This window comes from Xyrauchen texanus, chromosome 10 (genome assembly GCF_025860055.1).
Source record: "Xyrauchen texanus isolate HMW12.3.18 chromosome 10, RBS_HiC_50CHRs, whole genome shotgun sequence".
NCBI classification, from domain to species: Eukaryota; Metazoa; Chordata; class Actinopteri; order Cypriniformes; family Catostomidae; genus Xyrauchen; species Xyrauchen texanus.
The window spans coordinates 4274285-4295515 of NC_068285.1; the positions used below are offsets into that span (position 1 = coordinate 4274285).

At 40.4% G+C, this 21231-nt stretch overlaps 1 protein-coding gene across 1 annotated transcript; it reads left to right on the forward strand.

Annotated features, from left to right (window-relative positions):
- Positions 1–222: 222 nt before the first annotated feature.
- Positions 223–5046, forward strand: LOC127650781 (eomesodermin-like). The gene is made up of 6 exons (XM_052136417.1): positions 223–1036; positions 1315–1469; positions 2197–2318; positions 2829–2987; positions 3072–3133; positions 3912–5046. The coding sequence occupies exons 1-6, from the start codon at positions 330–332 to the stop codon at positions 4687–4689; spliced, it is 1983 nt and encodes a 660-aa protein (XP_051992377.1). The 5' UTR covers positions 223–329; the 3' UTR covers positions 4690–5046.
- Positions 5047–21231: the final 16185 nt, after the last annotated feature.

Sequence of the window (21231 nt, forward strand, 5' to 3'; positions counted from 1 at the left end):
CTATGGTTACGTTTTCTTAAATTCAAATAAAAATGGATGCTCCAAATTTCAACCCAAGGAGAAATGCAAATAATTTTAAATGGAAGTCAAATTAGATGCTCCCCGCCAATGAGAAAATGCTAAAAACACATGAATTCCAGAGGCTCCGCCCCCTCAAGTTAGATCACATATAAAGTCTTGAACAATCCTGTCACTCACAGATTACAGCTGAAAGTCCGGAGGCGTCGCTTCAGAGGTCAATGTGAGGGGCGCACGGTGCCGCGTCCTGGTGTGGTCTACTCCTTGATCTTGCTTTTGATCGATCCTCCTCTCAATAAGTGCACTGAAGAATGCAGTTAGAAAGCATCCTGCCCCGCGCATCTGTGAACTTACCCAAGGCCTTCTATAACCTGTCATCGTCCTCAGAGAGCACCAACAACAGCCCGGGGTCAACACATCTCGACTTTCAGGAGATGGACCGGGTCGAATCCGAGCAGAGCTCCGGTGCCAAGAAGTTCTTGAGCGGTGGAGGCAACTCACTGTTGGATGAGGGCGAGAGTGGGAGCTTCACCGGGACTAAAGCGCCAGCGGCCGCACCGGACGGGAGAAAAAGCTCCCCGGTGATCGGTGGGGAGAGTGACCTCTCCAGCGCCCGTCGGTACAACATTGACGAACTGGGCACTGATCGCTATTTCATATCCTCAACCCAACCGAGTTCTGACGTGACCAATCCGTGCTCTCTCTTCCCGTACGGCGGACAGTCCGGCTCGGTGTACAGCAGTTCTAACGGGTCCCGGTATTCTTCATCTCTGCATTACGGGTCGGTTCTTCCACCCGCCGTGTGCGCCAGTCGGAGTCAGTTTGGGAGCGGGTATCAGTTCGGACAGGGTCCCGGGTGCCTCTACCCAACTTATTCGGGACCGGGGTCCAGTTTGAGCTCGATGCCCATCCCGGGTTCGGGCTCCGCGGCTCGGGCGCAGGTTTACCTGTGTAACAGACCGCTCTGGCTCAAATTTCACCGCCATCAGACTGAGATGATCATCACCAAACAGGGCAGGTAAGATGGGCTCTTATGAGCAATAATTGTTTACTAGTTCGTTTTAACTGCGATATGCTTCGAAAAAGCGGTTAAATGTCACTTAAAATGAAAAGATAATTTTAGCATAAATGTGTAATAATTTATAACAATGTGCTTAAATAATGTGGAGCTTCATTTATTGGAAATTAAACGAATAACGAATAACTTCAATTTTCCATGATGGTCTAAACGAATCCGTCTTAATAATTCGTTTTCGTTTTTCTTGAATTGGTTTCTTCTTCTAATGACATTTGCAGGCGGATGTTCCCCTTCCTGAGTTTTAATATCACTGGACTGAACCTGACGGCGCATTATAATGTGTTTGTGGAGGTTGTTCTGGCCGATCCGAACCACTGGAGATTTCAGGGCGGGAAATGGGTCACCTGCGGGAAAGCGGACAACAACATGCAAGGTGAGAAATAAACAATTCGATCAATGAAAATAATTTCAGCCCGTATCTTGACAACATTTACACAATGACAGCCCAACACAGAAATAGCAGAAATAATTGAAAAACTAACACAATTAATACATTCATATTTTTTAAAGCGACATTTAATATTTCGTTCGTTGGTGTATTTGTGCACATATATGTTGGTTTGTTAAAAGCCCCTCTGGTATAATTAATTCTGAATGTTTGATAAATCCCAGTGAGACTAGCATAACACATGACAATTCATCAAAATAATTATTTCAAAATATATTGAGGTTTACCGGAAATGTTTTCATGGCGCGCGATTGTTGATTGTTTAATTCTATTTTTTATAGCCTATATATAAATATATACATGTATAACTTGCGTATTTTTCACACTAGAACTTGAGTTTGAAAATGAGTGTTTGCAATTGAAAAGCAAGAAGTTATACATAACGTGAGCGATTTGCATCTTTCATGAACAGAATGACACTTCGGTGCACGCGGGGGTGGACGTGTTATTTTGATGTATATGTATAAGAATTATATATGTAAAAAAAAATAGTTCTTCGTGACCATGCATCTGTTTTACATGGAGATTTTCAATGCAAAAAAATACAAAATATATATATATATATATATATATATTTTTTTTTTTGTCTGATTTTAATTTATCAAGACAATAAAAATAAACATTCCGTGCATGCATTATTATTTTGCTTTAGGAAACAAGGTGTATGTTCACCCAGAGTCACCAAACACAGGCGCACACTGGATGAGGCAAGAAATATCATTTGGCAAACTGAAGCTGACCAACAACAAGGGAGCAAACAACAACAATACTCAGGTAAACAAATAAAGCCAATATCTCGGGTAATTAATCAACAATACTCGGGCAAACGAATAACAAAAATATACTGATGTGAATTAACAGCAAAACTGAGGGAAACAAAAAAACAATATCGATGCTAACAAACTGCTTGAAGTTCTTTATAAACAAAAATAGTTAATCTGAATTCTAGGAATTAATGAAGCTAAATAAAGAAAAGCTACAAGCTGATGTCTGTTAATGTTGGAGTGTTTTGAAAGCTTAAGCATGTTGCTTTAGAGTCCCACCCAAAAACAAACCAATAACAAGATCCTTTGACTATTACTGACCACATCTGATATTTCAGTAGCTCAACTGCTGCAAAGCACTGATGCATCTTCGCTGACGATAAGTGTGTTTTGGGGGGTTTAGTGACACTTCTTGTCAGCGGAGAGTTTTTCAGTGTGGCTTTGACACCTGTGCGTATAACTGTAAGCGCTGTTTATAAACTCTGCACAGACACTAATGCAATGTGTCGTTTTCAAATAGATGATCGTCCTGCAGTCCCTGCATAAGTACCAGCCGCGGCTGCACATCGTGGAGGTGACGGAGGATGGAGTCGAGGACATGAGCAGTGAAGCTAAAACGCAGACCTTCACTTTCCCCGAAAACCAGTTCATCGCTGTAACGGCTTACCAGAACACCGACGTAAGCACTAACGCCGCCACAACTCCCTGTAGCCACTTCTGCTTTTGTGACACTTCTGAACTCCTCGTGTTTGTTTATTTGCAGATCACACAACTCAAGATCGACCACAACCCCTTCGCCAAAGGCTTCAGAGATAATTACGATTCGTAAGTGTCTTCCAAACAACCATCACTTGCTGATGTCACTGATAAGGCTCTTGAATTTATACTTAAACGAATATTTTGTCTTCCATCACAAGTTGAGCTCGATTAACAGCAATTACTACAAAACAAATGTTCAACTCGTCCCTCATTTGATTAAAACAAAGCACAAATTGCGGTTAGAATGGAGGTAAATGAGGCCCGTCCATAAATGCACGTTTTCCAAAATATAGCCACTAAACATAAACAAAATGTGCATTAACATGTTTTTAATGTGATAAAATCACTTACTGACCTTTTCTGTGTGAAAGTACATGCACTGTTTTACCCTATAAGCAATTTAATCACAATAAAATCATCACACTAGAGTTATTTAACACTTTTGTATTGTTTATGTCTTGTGTTTACACTTTTGAAACCGTGAGTATTTTAATATTTATGGATTGGCCCCACTGACTTCCATTGTAAATGTGTCACTGTAAGAATACGAGTCAAACAGAAACAAATGCTGTCGATTGAGCTTCACTTCTGTTTAACCCGGAATATTCCTTTAACCTCTTTTTGTTAGCATGAAAAGATTTGTTTTGCATTTCAAAAGCTCACATTAGAATATATATATATACACACACACACGTGCATGCTTCAATCGTATATGCTACATTGGAATGTTTATTATATTCTGTACTTCAAATGAGTAATGATGATGAAATGGAAACCAACGTCCTTAACAGTCTCTTTAATTTCTACCCCATGTTTCTCTGTTCTTCTGTCCTTTCTCTCTCAGGATGTACACCGCTCCTGAGAGTGACCGACTGACTCCCTCTCCTACTGATTCTCCGCGGTCACACCAGATTGTGCCCGGTGCCCGCTATGCAATGCAGCCCTTTTTCCAAGAACAGTTTGTAAACAACCTGCCACAAACCCACCGCTTCTACGGCAGTGAGCGCGCCGTGCCACAGACCAACGGCCTGCTGTCCCCTCAAAGCGAAGACTCTGCCGCGAGCTCCGCTTCGGCTCAGCGCTGGTTCGTGGGGCCCGTCCAGCAAAGCGGAGCGTCCACCAAACTGGACCTGTCGTACGAAAGCGACTACTCGACCTCCAGCCTCTTGCCCTACGGCATCAAGCCCTTGCCCCTACAGAGCCCGCACGCGCTGGGCTACTACCCCGACTCAGCCTTCGCTTCGATGGCGGCCGGTTGGAGCAGCAGAAGTTCATATCAGAGGAAGATGACCACAGGCCTGCCCTGGTCGCCGCGGCCGAGCCCTCCGGCGTACACCGACGATCTGCTGTCCTCTAAAGACAAGCTACAGCACGAGAGCTCCACGCAGACTGCTGCAAGCGGCAGCACCGGCCCCTGGATGGAGACTCTGCCAATCCTGAAGTCCGTAGACTCTGGTGACGCCAGCGGGTACTCGATGGCGTGTAAGAGGAGGTGCATCTCACCTGGAGGTTCGAGTACAGACGCTTCACCCACTATAAAGTGCGAGGACTTGAGCTCTGAGGAGTACAACAAAGAGAGCCATAAAGCAATGGGTTATTATGCCTTCTACACAAGCCCTTAAGAACTGCTGTTCACTCGGATCGTTTATCAGTTCTCTCTCTCTCTCTCTCTCTCTCTCTCATTTGGTTTGTCTCAATATGCCCATGTTGTGTTTTTAACCTTTTAATCTGCAAGTGCCAAAGCTTTGTGCCCCCAGTTGTGCTTGTTCATTTTTGCTTATTTGTAAAATACCATTCTTTTTTTTTCTTTTTTTTTTGGAGTGGGGGGTTACTTATCTTATTTTTAAAGCATGCCCTTAATTCTGCCCTTAATTTTATTTTTTAATGAAGCCCAATATGACTTTTCCTTTTATTTAAGATCCCTCTGTTGTACAGTATTTGTGCACTTTAGATTGTGATGTATCTTGTACAAATGTTATAATGGCACTGTTATGAAAGGTGTAATAAAATGTGCTTTTCATACCCTTTTTGTCTTTTCATTGCATTATCGCCCCAGATTTGACAAATAAAATATGCTGTTTTCTTTTATCCATCTTTTTTAATGGATGTATTGGAAAGCAACACCTTAAATTGAATTCAATCATCCATGAAGAATGAAATCCGTTCATTGTGAACCATCGCTCTCTACTTCATGTTTGTTACATTTCTTCATTTAAATTATGCAAATACAATATTTGCATAAGTGTAACGCGTCATATTTAATCCAAATGTAACGCTGAAGTTTTTAGTGAATCCGACAGAAAAAATAATCGTGTTTGTTGATTTTTTTTAAAAGCAAAACCAAGAACAATTGAAGAATGGTCCACAATTCATATATCACAAGTTAAACATGACATCTTTTATTATTATTTGTTTTTCTTTGACGAATAATATTGTAAAACAAATACTTGAATCATCTCATTTGAAATATGTGTTTGTTCATTCAGGGTTTTTTCTGTTCTGCAGAAACATGGTGAAGGATATTATCTTCAGTTCATATTCATTACTTTATTTGAACGCGGGTATTTCTCATTTCTTTCTCTTAATTCAGGATTTATTTATTTTTTTCTCCAAAAATATTTTAGATCATTCAGACAAAAGTCTTGTGAATTTAACATGGGAAGTTTGACACTTTGTGGGCACTTCCTCTATTTGAGGTGTGTGTGTGTGTGTGTGTGTGTGTGTGTGTGTGTGTGTGTGTGTGTGTTATGGTCAACATTCTCTCATTCTCATGAAAGTGACACATTTAGCTCTTACAGCCTTGGGCAACACATTAAGATCTGTTTTAGGAGAAAGGAAAAAAAAAAAAACGACCTCACAATAAAGTTCATTACATTAGCTCAGATCAACATTTGTTTCCAATTACACCTTAATCAGAGAAAAAATGCTCTAAATAGCAGCAGATTATAAGAACAGCTACTTTTAAATAACCCTGCTTTTAATGTTTTGTTTTTTTCAAATAGGGTCTTTAAAGGCTCTTTAATGAAATAGTTCGATTTAGAATCATTTATACCGCGGGTCCGTTGAAAGCTTGATTCTGATTGGTTCACGGGCGTTCTAAGGCGCGCAATTATTTTTCAAGGTAACAGCTATGAAGTAGATCCAGGTCTTGACCGCATAACGGTTCCAAATCACTCCGCCAAATTATTTCTGTTATTTTAAAGAGCCCGACAAGCTACCACAACCCAATTACAAATTAAAACAAAGTCACTGTTTAAAGTAAATATGGAAAGAACGTCAAACAATGTCTAAAATATCCTAAATATATTTCTATGTCAGTAGCTCTAATATGACGTTTTCGAATTAGCAACGAAGGTTTGATGAATGCCAGATACACTTGATCAGTACAACAGTTTCTATATTAAGTGAGATACCTGTGGAGGAAACCCTCAAGGACACACGTAAGGCCCAAACATACTCGTGAGAGAAAAACAGAGTCGCCATGTCATGTCGGCGCACTCCTGCATCTCAGTGGGGGAATGCCGATTTTGAAGCGATGTTAGGCTACTTCTGACAAGAGCTGCAACAAATAAAAGGTAGGCTAATCACTGGAGCGATCTCTCTCATTTTCTGAGTTTCTCTCTCTCACACACACACGTCCTAACTTTTTCTCCGTTGCTAGTTCTAACGTGACATTTTCGAATTAGCAACGTGGCAATATTAGCAATACGTGGCGGAAGAAAGTAGTTCCACCCACAAGAGCGTTTTAGGGACGAAAACCAGAAAATATTTTGAGATAAAAACCCTGAACGATGTCTTAAGGTGTGGTAAACATGGTATAAGTGGAATAATTGCCGTTGAATTGTTTAAAAAATGCACACCGGAGGTGCAACTGTCACTCTGCTGCGCTTCGTGACTGAATTACCACCTCGGGTGTGCATTATTTTTAAACGGTCCGTCATCAATTATTCCTTTCATATAACTCTTTCACACTGAAATGGATTACTGTGTTAGTTTCCAAGTTCTTGACTACTGCAATATAGGCTCTTGTTATTAAGCTGTTTCAATGACCTCAACATTTATCTGGCGCTATTTGGGACTATTACTCTTAAGAGTGCAGCCTAGTGATCCCAAAACTAAGATATTTTCAGTAGCTACAGGTTCTCTATGGTTAGCCATAAATATTAAAGGAATATTCTTGGTTCAGTACAAGTTAAGGTCAATCGGCAGCATTTATGCTATAATGTTGATTACAACAAAGTTATATTTTTTCTTAAAAAAGTAAAGATCTGTTCCAGTGAGACACAATGGCAGTCAATGGGGTAATTTTTGGAGGGTTTAAAGACATACATGTGAAGTTGGTTAAATCGTTACGGGTTACATCGCCATGGCAACTAAGTTAATTTTACACAGATGCGTTTAGTAAGTGATTGACAGTAGAATCATGTTAACACACATATAGTTTATGTCTTGTGTCTATACATTTGAAACAGTGAGTATTTTAATGGTTACAGATTATTGACCCCCATTGACTTCCATTGGAAGTGCCTCGCTAGGAACACCGATTTTTGGAAGGACGAAATAAATGTATGTGGTGGGCTAATCGACATCAAGCCAAAAATGCTGTCAATTGAGCTTAACTGGTCTTGACCCTGGTATATTTCTTTAATATAATAATACAAATATATAATTATATATTTGTGTATAGAAGACTTTTAGAGTCCCCTAGCCAATGGGGGTTGCGTCAGGATGGGCATCGGCCGTAAAACTTGTGGCAAGTCAAATATACAGATCACGGTTGGTCTGCTGTGGCGACCCCTAATGGGACCAGCCGAAAGAAGAAGATGTTTATAGAAGACTTGTTTTTTAGGTGAAGACCAGCATTTTTGTCACATGCAATTTTCTCATTCCGGTGGCAAATGACTTCCTTCCTGCTGTCTTGTTCGGAAGAAGTAGCTAATTAAAGTGTGAATATTACAAATCAAATTGGATATGTAGGTCGTGCTGATAAACTTCCTAAGCAAAATGCACAGAGATCATGGGGCCCATATTTGGCATCTTTTAATGAGAAGTGGAGCCTCTGTGCACGTGCTCTGTCTGTCAGCTCACAATCTTTCCTCATCAGCGAATCCCTCTTGAATTCATTTCAGTGCCCCGGTATTTTTAAGTCTAATGAATTCTGTTGTCAGACATCTTGACAGAAAGCGAAGACTCAGACTAACTCCAATTAACACCTTCTAATGACGCGGAGCTCCTGATGGTGTGGAGCTGATCTGCCCCGGGCGGGGGTACTGATGGGGGTAGCGGGGCTAAAAATGTTCTGTGCTCCTTCCTTCATCATCCGTGTCAGCGAGTCCCAGACCGGATCGCTGCGATACTCCTCACGCAGCGTGTACGAACTCCAGCCAGCATGCAACGTCAAGACTGCGTGTGTGTCAGTATAAGAGTGGCGCATCAATTCAGATGGTACTTTTCTCAGCAGCTTTGGTTTTCTTAAAGTTAATGTTTCATTAAAAGTTCCTCAGTTTAAATCAGTCTGGCTTCTGGGATTTTTAAAGCAGCAATAGGCCAACACAGGTGCTTTTCTGACATGTAAAGTAAAAATGTTCTTCTGTGACATATTTAGGTTCTAACTGGAACCTTTCGGTCTATTTGTAAGAGAGCTGACTGATGAATAAAAGTCTCTTAATTGACTAAATGTTCATGTGAAACTAGATCTCATGCCACACTTGAGCTTACTTGTAAGTAGCAGATGCACTGTAAACCCTAATATTGTCATTATTTTAAAAAATCAAGTAATTAAACATTACTTGAAATGTCCCATTTTGGGCTCATAACTCAAATATCTAGTTCTTCCATCCATCTTCTATAGCCACTTGTCCTATAGTGCTGGAGCCTATCCCAGCTCTCTTGGGATGGATCCTTGTGGTGGCTCAGCGGTTGAGGCTCTGGGTTACTGACTGAAAGGTTAGGGGTTCAAGCCCCAGCACCACCAAGATACCACTGTTGGGCCTTTGAGCAAGGCCCTTGACCCTATCTGCTCCAGGGGTGCTGTTTCATGGCTGACCCTGCGCTCTGACCCCAGCTTAGTTGGGATATGTGAAAACAACTGCTCTGTACCTGTACTCTGCACAATGACAATAAAGTTGAATCTTAATCTTATTTGTCTTTAAAAATATCTGAATTATCAATTATCTCAATTATATTGAGTACAAAATTGAGACTATGGGGAATACCCACAATGCCTTGTGCTTAGATTATTTAATTATGTTTTCTTGGTCAAAGGGAACATATATGGGTATTTAAACAATTTTTATTAAGAATTCAGAGAGGTTTTAGCTTTTTTGTCATATTATTTATCTTGTACAGTAGCAAATAGTTCTAATCTTCATTACTTAAGCTATTCTTGTATGACCTAAATTTGAATCCACTCAATAAAGTTGAGACAGCAACATTTAAATTGTGTCCTTGAGTAAAGCACTTAAATCCAGGTTGCTCCGGGGGGATTGTCCCTGTAATAAGTGCACTGTAAGTTGCTTTGGATAGCATCTGCCAAATGCATAAATGTAAATTTAAATAGCACATCTGAGTTCATCTACTTGCATCTATTTACCTTAACCTACATAGTTACTTCAATTGAGTAGAATCAACTTATTGGGGTTTCAGTGTGGGTTATTCAATGGAAGGGGGTCCAATGGCCGAGATAATCCTAATATATAAATGCATTTGACAGAAGATATGCTGTTTGTAGATTTTGGAACTAGTATTTTAAAATGTCTTGTCCAAGATGCTCTGAGAACATTGTCAAACAAATGGGAGATTTCCCATTTTTTTGCCATTTGAAAAAGCCTGTTTTCACATCCTGAATCATGAAGAAACACATCAGATCTTACCCTGATGATGTCAGTAATACACTTCATACATGCCGACACTGATACAATGCTAATTTATGTTGATCTATAATTTCATGCACTTGCCAGACACGTTTATCCAAAGTAACGTATTGTGCAATCAAAGTATGCGTTTGTATATTTCCCATGTCACTGAAGTTGCTAATGTTAAAACCTACAGGAACAACTTAATGACGGCAAATGAGACAAATGAGAAGTTGAATCAACATTTAATTTAGACAATAGTTACACAAAAATCATTTAAAACTGTAAATATGCAATATCCATTAACAAAGCAAATGTGTACGTTTATCGGCCGATAATCTCAAAATGGCCCATAATCATATGACTAAGAGACCTGGCCACTGTAACAGTCTTGATCACCTTCAACCAACACTCTGTTAAAATTCTGAAATGTGTTGTGCAGAGCCCTACATGCTGAAACACACTTTTTTTTATCTGTTTATTCATTTTTATTTCCCACCTCTAATTGAAGGAGTTATTCCAGTGTTGTGGTGCTTTGAACGGGAATTTCTCATGAATAGTCCTGGAGGATGTCTGATCGTGTCTTGTTCGTTTAGCTAATGGATCACATGCACACATGACCCCAAGCTTTGGGAGGACATGAACTCCACTTTTACAACAAGTCAATCGACTGCAACATCAACATGCATTAATGCCAGAGCAACAATAATCAATAGACACTTCACCTGTGTTCTGCATGCCGAGACTCACAGCATGTAAACGAGGAGAGACAAACACTCCAGCTCTGATCCTGAGCCACCTGAAGGGATTTCCAAAGAGGAAGTGATGCAGATTCACTCCAAACCACTTTCATACAGCATGAGGTCAACCAGTTCGGAACATCTCAACATCGTGAAAACAGCAGGACATTTGCGCTCGCTTATTTATTAATAAGTCTATGAATTTATGAATTGTTCAAGAGGTCAGGGTTTCGCTGGTTAGCCTGACCCAGTTAGCCCCTGCTGTTAGATTTCGTTACAACTCCATTGTGCTGGCAAAATGTTATTACAGGGTTTGTTACAAGTATTTCGGCAGATTCTAGATGAAATGTCCACTGTGTGGCGCTAAAAGCGAGGTAAAGCTTCTCCCAAACATAAAGTGTTAAATCAGCAAAACCTCCATACTCTAAACCTAACCGATCGGGTCAGAAAAAGCAAATGTGAAATGAGAAACAACAATTTTGTGCCTCTTCTGTGACACTTTGGGTTCACGTGTGGACTTGCGTGCTCTTCAGGACTCGTACCTCGCTCCTTTACACCACCAGTGCAACGGTCGTTCCGTCAAGCTCAATTTGATCACACTCAACCAAGCTTGTAAATGTAGTTGGTTATGTAATGCAAATGTTCAAATGAGTCATGCACTATAGTAAAAGTGTTTAGATGTCATAAGATAACATTGTGTGAGGAACAGAGCTAAAAATGATTGTTTATGAACTGATAATCTGAGGTTTTACTCGTGATATGTGCAAAAGTAAATAAAAGACATTGTTGTTGTTGTAGCGCATCAATTGTTCGTTTCACTTGGAAAATTCCGTGATTTTTCACAAAAAACAACGTTAAAAATAAGTGAGCAAATATCTAGGTCAAATAACGTGATTCTATGAGAGCAGAACTGTGTGTCCATTAACAAAGATGGCAGTGTTCAAATGGGAATGCTAATCGCGACCTCCTTGAGATTCACATGCAGAGTGTTTCTGATTGGCTAGTTGAGTCTGCGAGCCTAAAGTTGTCTCAGAGACAGGTGTGATTTCTCACAACATCTATTGCACTGATATCTGTCAGGTAGTAGCCATCTCCTATGTATGCCATTCTAAAAGGAAAAGAAAAAATGCTTATGGCGCCTCTAACGGAAAAACAATAATTGCTGCTGTCAAACAGTCTTATATATCACAGACTGCCTAAATGCAGAGAGATCAAAATGCATTCAGATCAGTCTGTTCATGGATCCAGTCTGGCTATATACTTTAGTCAGACTGATTCAGGGAGGTCAGATCTGTTGTGTTGTGATCTTACAGACTGTCCCGCTGTATCCTGCATTGGCCTGTGTGGTGGCTGAGTGTGTGTGTGTGTGTGTGTGTGTGTGTGTGTGTGTGTGTGTGTGTGTGTGTGTGTGTGTGTGTGTGTGTGTGTGTGTGTGTGTGTGTGTGTGTGTGTGTGTGTGTGTGTGTGTGTGTGTGTAAGGTCTGGGTCAGTAGTGCATGAGTAACAGCATTGGGGCCTGAAACTGTCCCCTGCTCAGACCTGCACTTAACACTGAATTGGTTTCAGACACCCCTCGCCCTCCTGTGAGAGACCGGGGTCTACCGCTGGAGACCAACCAGAACACACACACACACCGAGCACTGACGCACATACATTTTACATGACACACATACTCTATTCCAGCGGTTATCCTTTAGTATCCAGATTTTACTTCAGACATCAAATGAAGACCCTGTTTGGTGTCCAATATTAAACAAAATCAAATCTAACATTTCCAGATAGCACACGCCACACGTACATCCCAAAAAAAACAAAGTTTAATCTGGAAAGCATTGCGATCTAAATAGTGAAACATATGAATCATAAACGTCTCAAAGACATCTGCTGAATGTCTCATTGAAATCTGAGAGCAAAAGTCTTACAGACATTTTACAGATGAGCAAACAACCTAAAAAACTTCAAAACAGATGTCTGGGTGATGTACGTGTGCTATCAGGGTTGTAATGTATTTATAATTCCCACAGACTAGATGGTGAGATCCCATTGCTTTCTTTCGAAAAACTCAACAGACCCATCTATGTAGTTTGAGTGTTCAGCTTCTAAATGTCTTCTCTGAACATTTCATGCTCTCGACAGCTTACAATTCACCACACAACACACATTGTAGTCACATAAACAGTGTTTTTTTCTTCAAACCTCTGTAGTATTGTTCAGGCCACAATCTGCCCATGTTGACATCTGTCTAATTTGACAATCTTACGCCAAGTGACTGATGAATTTCTCCAAAATACTGTAGAGTTTGATTGGATGCACAGCCATTGACTTCAATAAACAACCCTGATAGCACATGTTCATCACCCAGACATCTCTTTAATGTGTGTGTCTTAACATCTGGATGATATAATGTTTAGGTTGTTTGCTGTTAATGATTAAGAATGTATGTAAAAATCAGATCTTTTTAAGATCTTTAGTTGATGTTAGTTAGACTGTGATGCTTTCCGGATGAAACACTCATAAACAGACATCTCTGAGATGTACGTGTGCTAACTGGGATGGTGGGTCAATACCAGCGCCTCCCTGTGGCTCTCCACTGAGACAGCAGGAGACACACGGCAGCACTAAAGCATCCAACATGACCGCAAACAAGTTCCAGTGAAGTGTGTAAGGACATGCGTGTGTGTGTGTGTGTGTGTGTACAGGGAGTGTGTTGTCCATAGCCGGTGGGCTGGAAAGTCGTTGTGGCTGAAATCAATGCACTGGCACTTTGAGGAGCGTTCGACTGATTTAGGCTGTCCCTGTAGAGCACCAAACTGCTGGAAAAAAAGAAAAACATCATCCCTCCATCCCTCCAGTGCCCCAGGGAATGAAGGATGCTATCTCTCCGTCACTTGGGAAACAAACGCAACACACTTGATAATCTCCAAACTGAATAGCACACACACACACAGAGCGCGGTCACTCATCAAAGGCTCTTACGTTTGTCTGAATGTAAAATATGTGCTCTCCGCTGTTCAGGTGGGCTAGAACTTAAGATGATACTTTAGCTTGTGTGTTTAGACCTTCAAATGTGTCTGAACATAAATGACGAGAATGTTTTGAATCTTGATTACTCGTGACATTGATTTAAATGTGTATAGACTACAGATTCAAATGGCTGAAGACTGTAATTTGGCAACACTAAATGCTAAGATTGAAGGGATATATTTACAGTTAGCTGGTTACTATCACAAAGATAAATCCTGACAGGGTGATAAGGACTGTACATAATTCCACGTTTTACATAAAATGACATATAATGTTGATATTGGTTGACATTTTTTTTAAGAAAGAGAGTGCAAAGTGATACAAGAGACATGAAACTTGCACAGATATGAAGGACATCACTTGCCTTATAGAAGTTGGTGCTCATTATGCAAAGACAATTAATTGCAGAATGCAGTGAAAGGCTTCTAACAACCTACAGTGGCGGACTCAGGCTGTCTGTGGGGCAGGGGTGAAAAATTAAAGGGCACCAGCTGCATGTGGTGGGACACCAGCATGCAGAAATGTGTGATGAATTTATGGTGAAACAATTCCAAACCCTAGTTAAGATTAAAATAGTTTTATTATGTGACTCAGATTTTAAGTATAACTACTACACCTCTGTAATAAAAACACACAGGGAACTATTTAACCATTTAATTCTCTCTCTCTCTCTCTCTCTCTCTCTCTCTCTCTCTCTCTCTCTCTCACACACACACACACACAAGCTTGTTTTTATATAATTGTGGGGATGCTCCATAGACTTCCATTCATTTTATGGATTTTATACAGATCTAATGATAATTTATATCATCTAACCCTACCCCTAAAACTAACCCTCACAGAAACCTTTTTGCATTTTTACATTTTCAAAAAAACATTGTTTATTATGTTTAACAAGCCATTTCCCTTGTGGGGTCCGCTGGCTGGGTGATCTGGGACATTTGGTCCCTACAATGTACACGTGATGTAATTGAGAATGAGCTGTACATTGAGGAGCTTAGTCAGGGTAGGGAGATAGTCAGGGTGGTGGAGTAGAATTCTTCTTTTGGCCATGTGTTTGTAAATATCAATGACCTCGTTTGGGTCAACTGGGATTTCATTCTCATTGGATAGCTGCAGAAGATCTGAGAGCCTGCCTTTCCCACATCTTTTCTTGAGCAGGGTCTTGATCAGCATCAGTTTAGAGAACGACCACGCTACTGAAATGGTTATCACTGGTAATGTGCCATATATTTTGAGGAGCTTAGTCAAGTTAGAGAAAACCGTGTCCACATCATTGACTTAACAGCACTAGCTTGCACATTGCTGGTTGGAAGAGCATAGGATGAGTAGAACACCTTGAGTTCAGTGACAAGATCTTTTTTCCTCCATGTCATAATCCTGGCAAACATCTCTAACAGATAGAGAAGCTCTGTCATCTGGCATGCCTTTCCAGTGTCATGAGATGGTAAGGCAGTGAAGACCTGATAGGATTGCCCCAGTTGGGGTGTCATCCTTCCGCTTGAATCTCCGGTCTAGCTCCTTGAAGAGGATGCCATTTAGTGCTCCTCCAAGCTCTGGCCTTGATGGTCTTCTGTAGAAGATTGGGAGCTGTACTTGTACCTCTGAGGTTCCTTTCTGTGTCTGGCTTGTCCAGGTATTTCATCAGGGACCTCAATGCCAGCTGCCCCTGCTTGTACTTTGGCTTTTCAAAAGAGGACCTTGAATTCCTCATCTTTCCTCATTGCTTTCATCCTTCCCATATCCCCTTCCACAATGGTGTATGACACTGACAGATCAAGGTCCTTTCTCTGGACTGCAGAAAAAGCAATGGCAGTCTCAGTGAAGACAGGTGTGGCGATCTCCATGTATAGAATACATTCAAAATCTATGCTATGCAAGAGCATCCAGGCATCACCAGCTGCAGTGTCTTGTGGATCACTCTCAGCCATGAAGCAGCTGCACCAGGGTAGTAAGGACCTTCTTCAGTATTCTCAGGGCATCTTCTGTGTTGGACAGCCTTTTCAGCTCATGTACTCTCTGGTTAGGGAACATAGCCCCCAACCCCCCCCCCCCCCCGAGTCCACCATTGACAATCAAGAATTCAAAATAGAGTAGTGTAATCAAATAAGTAATCTGTCAATGGAGTCAAGTGCTACTTCATGATTCAAAATTGTAGTTTTGCTAAATATGGTCATTTTGATATATTTCATAGAAATGTTACTGGAATGCATTTTAAAATGTTTTAGAGAGAAATCTTCATAACATAATGCCCACAGTGTGATCAAATGTCATTGAGAGCAGATGGCGGCCCCTCTAGAGTTGAACTCTTGACCCTGTTGGCCCCAGTTCTGACAACTCAGAGAGCTTCACTGAACTGATGGTTAATTTTTCTTTAAAGATAACTAAACGTAATTTGCCAATGTGATGTAAAATAAAAAAACACATTATCCAAAACCACAAAATATACACTGGTGACATTAATACAATAAATTTTACCTTTATATAGGTCTACATACAACAGTTCTCTGTGCAGTGAGTTTCAGAGAGATCCTCTTCATTTAGCCCATTCCCATTCTAGAGCTGAAATAGAACAGGAAATGATATGGGGAACAAGAAGGGGAAATCGAACTGGACTTCAACTCACTTTTACTGCATGAGCACCACAGCTCAGCTTGAAAGTGCACATTAACCGCATGGTTCCAATGGTTCAAAGAGATCTGTGGAAGACCAGAAGCGAAAAATCCGATATTAGTTTTACGTTCTTAGTTTAATGTCCTCTTTTCACTGGAGGAAAAGTGGCGAGCATAACTACAGAATGTTTTAGTCAGACTGATCTCACAGTGAAATCAGTAGGTTGATTTTTATTTAGCTGAAATTGGTCTGGGCTTACCAAGATACAAAACACAGCCAAATTGTTGTTGGGCTTATGGGCACATGTGAGCTCCATTTTCCACAATTAGGTATTGCTGCAAGCCAGAGATTTCTACATGGGGGCAGAGTCTTCAAAATATGATGTGGTTTCTCCAGAAGGAGGTGGGGTTACTCCAAAAGGGGGTTGCACCAACTCCAAAAGCTGGGGACAACTCCACAGATGGTTAGAGTTAGGTAAGATGCATCCCTATATCTTTGCTGGTGGTTTGGAGCTAACGCCCCTTTTTGGAACTCTGTCTGCAGCTATACCCTTCTTATTATCCCGGAAATGTCCACAGAGGGGTGCCAAAAGTGAGCTGAGAAGCGAGTTGTTTTCAGCTGTACAGTGAAGAGGAATGCATATTTTTAGAAACTTTATCCACAAACCCCAAATGTAAAATTACTATTAGTGGAGTAAAAATTTTAAAGGGAAAAATGCAACCTCCATAACACGCTCAACACTGATTATTCGAATGTGATTACTTCCTGGTTTCCATGCAGGATCTGAACACATGATGGTACTTCTCTGTGAGTCGGCGTAATGTGGTACCTGAACTCTCTGAAACAACAGCAGAGACTTCCTGTGATCATGTTGGTGCTGTACAGGATGGTGTGGAATACTGGTTTAAGGTCATAGGCTAGTGACTAGGACTGACCTATCCCCAACGTACTCATGAGCAAGACACTTCACCTTAGGCTATTCCCATTTGTAAAGGTGAAATGTAAAAAAGTGAAAAAAAGAAAAACATCATCTGTTGTTTTAGATAACAATTTCTATGGCTGAATGACAAATAGTGAATTCCATAGCAGAATAGGAAACAATAAGAGGACATGGTGACGTCAGCCAAAAAGGAACATTGCAAGATTTTATTTACTGTTCGTGACATATAAAATAATCTTTATTACTACACAACCAGAACCAGTGGAATTTGTTTCCATGACTTTCACGTGATGTCGCCAGCACCATTAATTTATTATGGGGTCAGTCTCCCTGGAGCAACCTGGGGTTAAGTGTCTTGATCAAGAACATGATGGTGATGGCTTATTGGTCACTCCTTAAGGGGATTGAACCAGCAACCATTAAGTTACTGGATCTGAGCAATGACTACCACACCAGACCACCAACCCACACACTCTTTCAGAATCTCTCTTCTGGATGACACTCTCAGTAGGGCCCAATAATGCACAGGCTTACCTGGCCTTAAGCTCAGGGTACCCAACTGCCAGCGTGGGGCACCTTTTGTGGCATCCACATTGAATGTTGTGAGAGGAGCACATTTAAACACGTTCAGCAAGAGACACTGATATAAGTGCTAAGATGTTGCGCAAAAGCAAAAGCTGCCTGTCTAGTGCACGTTCATAGAATAACGGTCCGCTTCAACTTTTTCTGACAGCAGTTTTGCAGGACATAATAACATTTAAAAAGTTAATTTAAGAAGTTAACCCAGAGGAAAGTGTCAGCACAGAGGTCACTCTAACTGAGGAAAGAAAATGGAGCTCTTACCACTAATACGTCTTCATTTGAAAATGCATTTATTACAAAATGTTGTGGCCTTCTGTCCACACTGAGACAGCATTATTGTACAGTGAAAATTGAGCTTTTCGAAAACGATCTCCCAAGTGGAAACATTTGAAAGCGCTGTCTTTGCATTGTAGTATGGACAGTTTAAACAGAGATATTTGAAAACAATAGATGTGTTCAACTTGAACTGCATCTTGATTTGATGATCGGTGTGATTTGCCGGTTGCAGTCGGGGGAGGAGTTGAAAAGAGAGTTTTCAAGCCGGACAATTTGCGCTTCTCGACGTCTGTTCAACCTACACTTGTCACAGAATATCACGCAATGTTTGCTTTCTTTATTACAGACGAAGTGGAATTCAGATAGACAGAGGTTTGAATTTTACATCAAATAACCTGAAACATTGCTTTTTTGAAAAGGTTATATGCTGCTTATTACAGTGCCTGTTTTGTGAACAAGAATAAAGTCCAATGAAAGCCTGTGTTATTTAAAAACCTATAAAAGAGTCAGTATTTTTTAACCATTACAATTTTTGTTTTATGAATAAAGATAATATTTCTCTAACATTAGCTCTACAGGGGAAAGGTTTTCTTTACTTTTATTGATATCCTCTCCAAGGAGCTAGACCAGAGCTTCAAGGGGACTGGGGCAATCCTATTGGGTCTTCACTGACTTTCCATCTCATGTCACTGGAAAGGCATGACAGATGACAGAGCTGCTCTATCTGTTAGAGATGTTTGCCAGGATTATGACATGACAGGAAATAATTTTGTCACTGAACTCAAGGTGTTCTACTCATCATATGTCAGAGTTTGACATAAGCATGATGTTCTGTTATAAAAACACGAGTTGTAAGGGTTTTCACCAAACTGGAGGTGTCAGAATAAACACCATAGTAAATGCATACTATTATACTATTCTTATTTCTGCCATAGACTGGCATAGCAGAAGTAGTAAGAGTAGTATGTGAAGTATGCAATTGCGAAAGCAGCCCACGAAACACATATTGCCGTTGTCATGTTGTGAGCCTGGCCAATCGTGAATAAGCTGTGTTGTAATTCCTAGCTTGTGCAACTGCAGAGGCTGCATCAGCAGGCTGCTCTCGAATCGGCTCTTGTGGTACTTTGATGGCATACGTCAGTGATGCGGCAGAGGCGCCATTTCACGTCAGACAAAATTTCTAACCAACATGTACTGCTTCAAGTCTAGCGCCGATTGGTCTGCGCAGTGCTGCATGAAGTCGAACACACCTAATGACAGTCATGTGATCCATTCAACCCAAAACAATCAAGATGGCGGCCCATGTTGAAGTAGCATTGCCAGTTATACACTTTGATAGCGTTGAACACGCAAGTATTTGTCTCAGATGTTTCTCCTAATATTCCTTGAAATTAAAATAGACACATACATGTGTTAAACTGGTGAGAAATGGTTGAGCTTTTATTGAGATCTTATTGACTTTTGATTGCAGACATTGGGATCTCTGCTGAACAAAACTAGGCATTTTTCCAATCAACGGCCATTTTCAAACTGGAATGGGTGTTTTCCAACCGCTTTACACAATTTGCCTACTACATTGAGATTCCCTACTTTCATTGGATATTGAAAATGGCCACAGATTGAGAAATGCCCATTATTGTTCCACAGAGACCTATACTTCCTGCAGGGCGTAATCTGATTACTTTTAAATTTGTACTGTACTCTAATTACTTTTTAATCAAAAAGTAGTGTTACAAATATAAAAAATTCTTATAATAGGATTACAACTGACTTCCAAATTAAGATAACATTTGATTTTAAAAGTACATCATTTGGATTAGGTATATTTCTGAATAAACATTTTTATATAGAATACATTCAAAACATGTACAGTATATAATGTTCAAACATAATATGGTTTGTATTTCTGTGATGGGCAAAGGGTGTGTTCTCCCAAATGTATCCTTGTAAGCATCTTGACTTGCGTACAACAATGAACAAGGCGGAAATCTAGACATTATTTTTAATTTGTTGAGCCGAAAATTGCATTTTAGAGGAGTAATTAGACGTTTGAAGTGGATAAAATTTAGTAACTTATCCCACCAACACTGCACTTCTGAAACTCTCGAGGAGACACATGAGATCATTGGGGTCTTTTTCTCAAGAGACACATCTGAGATGCAGGAGACTTCAGCTAAACTCTCCATTCACACTAAATTTAATATCATTGCTCTCTAGGAGAAACAGTCAAGATATTGAAACAAAAGATCGGTTTTGTGTTTTTTCATTGCTACGGCAAGGCAAGCGTATGGATCAGAATGGTTGACTTTCATAAAAGTGTCTATGCTTCAATTCATCTTACACACATGGTGAAAGGGTTCACTCAGATAAAGTAATGCAATCTTTGGATCTAACGAACCAGTACACACATACAGTACATCTGGTTCTCAGTGTGTGTTAAAGATTTGAACAGAACTACAATGGAGGTGTAAGTAGCTGGTGCGAGTGTCTGTTCTGTGGTGTGACTTGCCTTTTGGGAAAATAACTATTTCAAGACTAAACCCCTGCACAGTGAGAACGCCACATCTGATATCTTACAACGCACATGACTGTAAGGACAGAGAGATGTGGTGTCATTTTTAGAAAGACTTCTGTAGATTTAATCTTTATGAGAGCAGATATCATATACAGGTGTTAAACACACTCAGCCACAAGAAACAAATGCAGCTTTGACATAAAACATGTAAACCTTCTGAATGATAATGAGACAATTGACAATCTGTTGATGACTGGATGGGATTTGCATTAGTAGTCCAAATTAAAATACATTATTTATGTTTATGTTCTCAGCAGATCATTCAGGAGCAAAGAATATGCTCTGCCGTACCGTATCTAAGACAAGAAGAAAACCAGGATAATAAAATCAAAAACCTGTGGGACTACAATTCTTGCTTAACAAATGCGTCACCAACATATATGCTGTTCAAACACACAGCAATATATAATTACTAGGGGTGTAAATATGTGTCACCGGTCCTACTCGATCCACCCTGACTGGGATTCGAACCGGCAGTCCCCAGAAAGGGAGTCGGACGCGCTAGCAAGGAGGCCATAAAACCTTGGCCTGTAGCCTTGGTCACTAGTGCATCTCTTAAG

Coding starts and splice junctions, on each gene's coding strand:
- LOC127650781 (XM_052136417.1), top strand. CDS start 330: ATGCAGTTAGAAAGCATCCTGCCCCGCGCATCTGTGAACTTACCCAAG. Junction 2,319..2,828: donor CAAACAACAACAATACTCAG/GTAAACAAATAA, acceptor GTTTTCAAATAG/ATGATCGTCCTGCAGTCCCT. Junction 2,988..3,071: donor CGGCTTACCAGAACACCGAC/GTAAGCACTAAC, acceptor GTTTATTTGCAG/ATCACACAACTCAAGATCGA.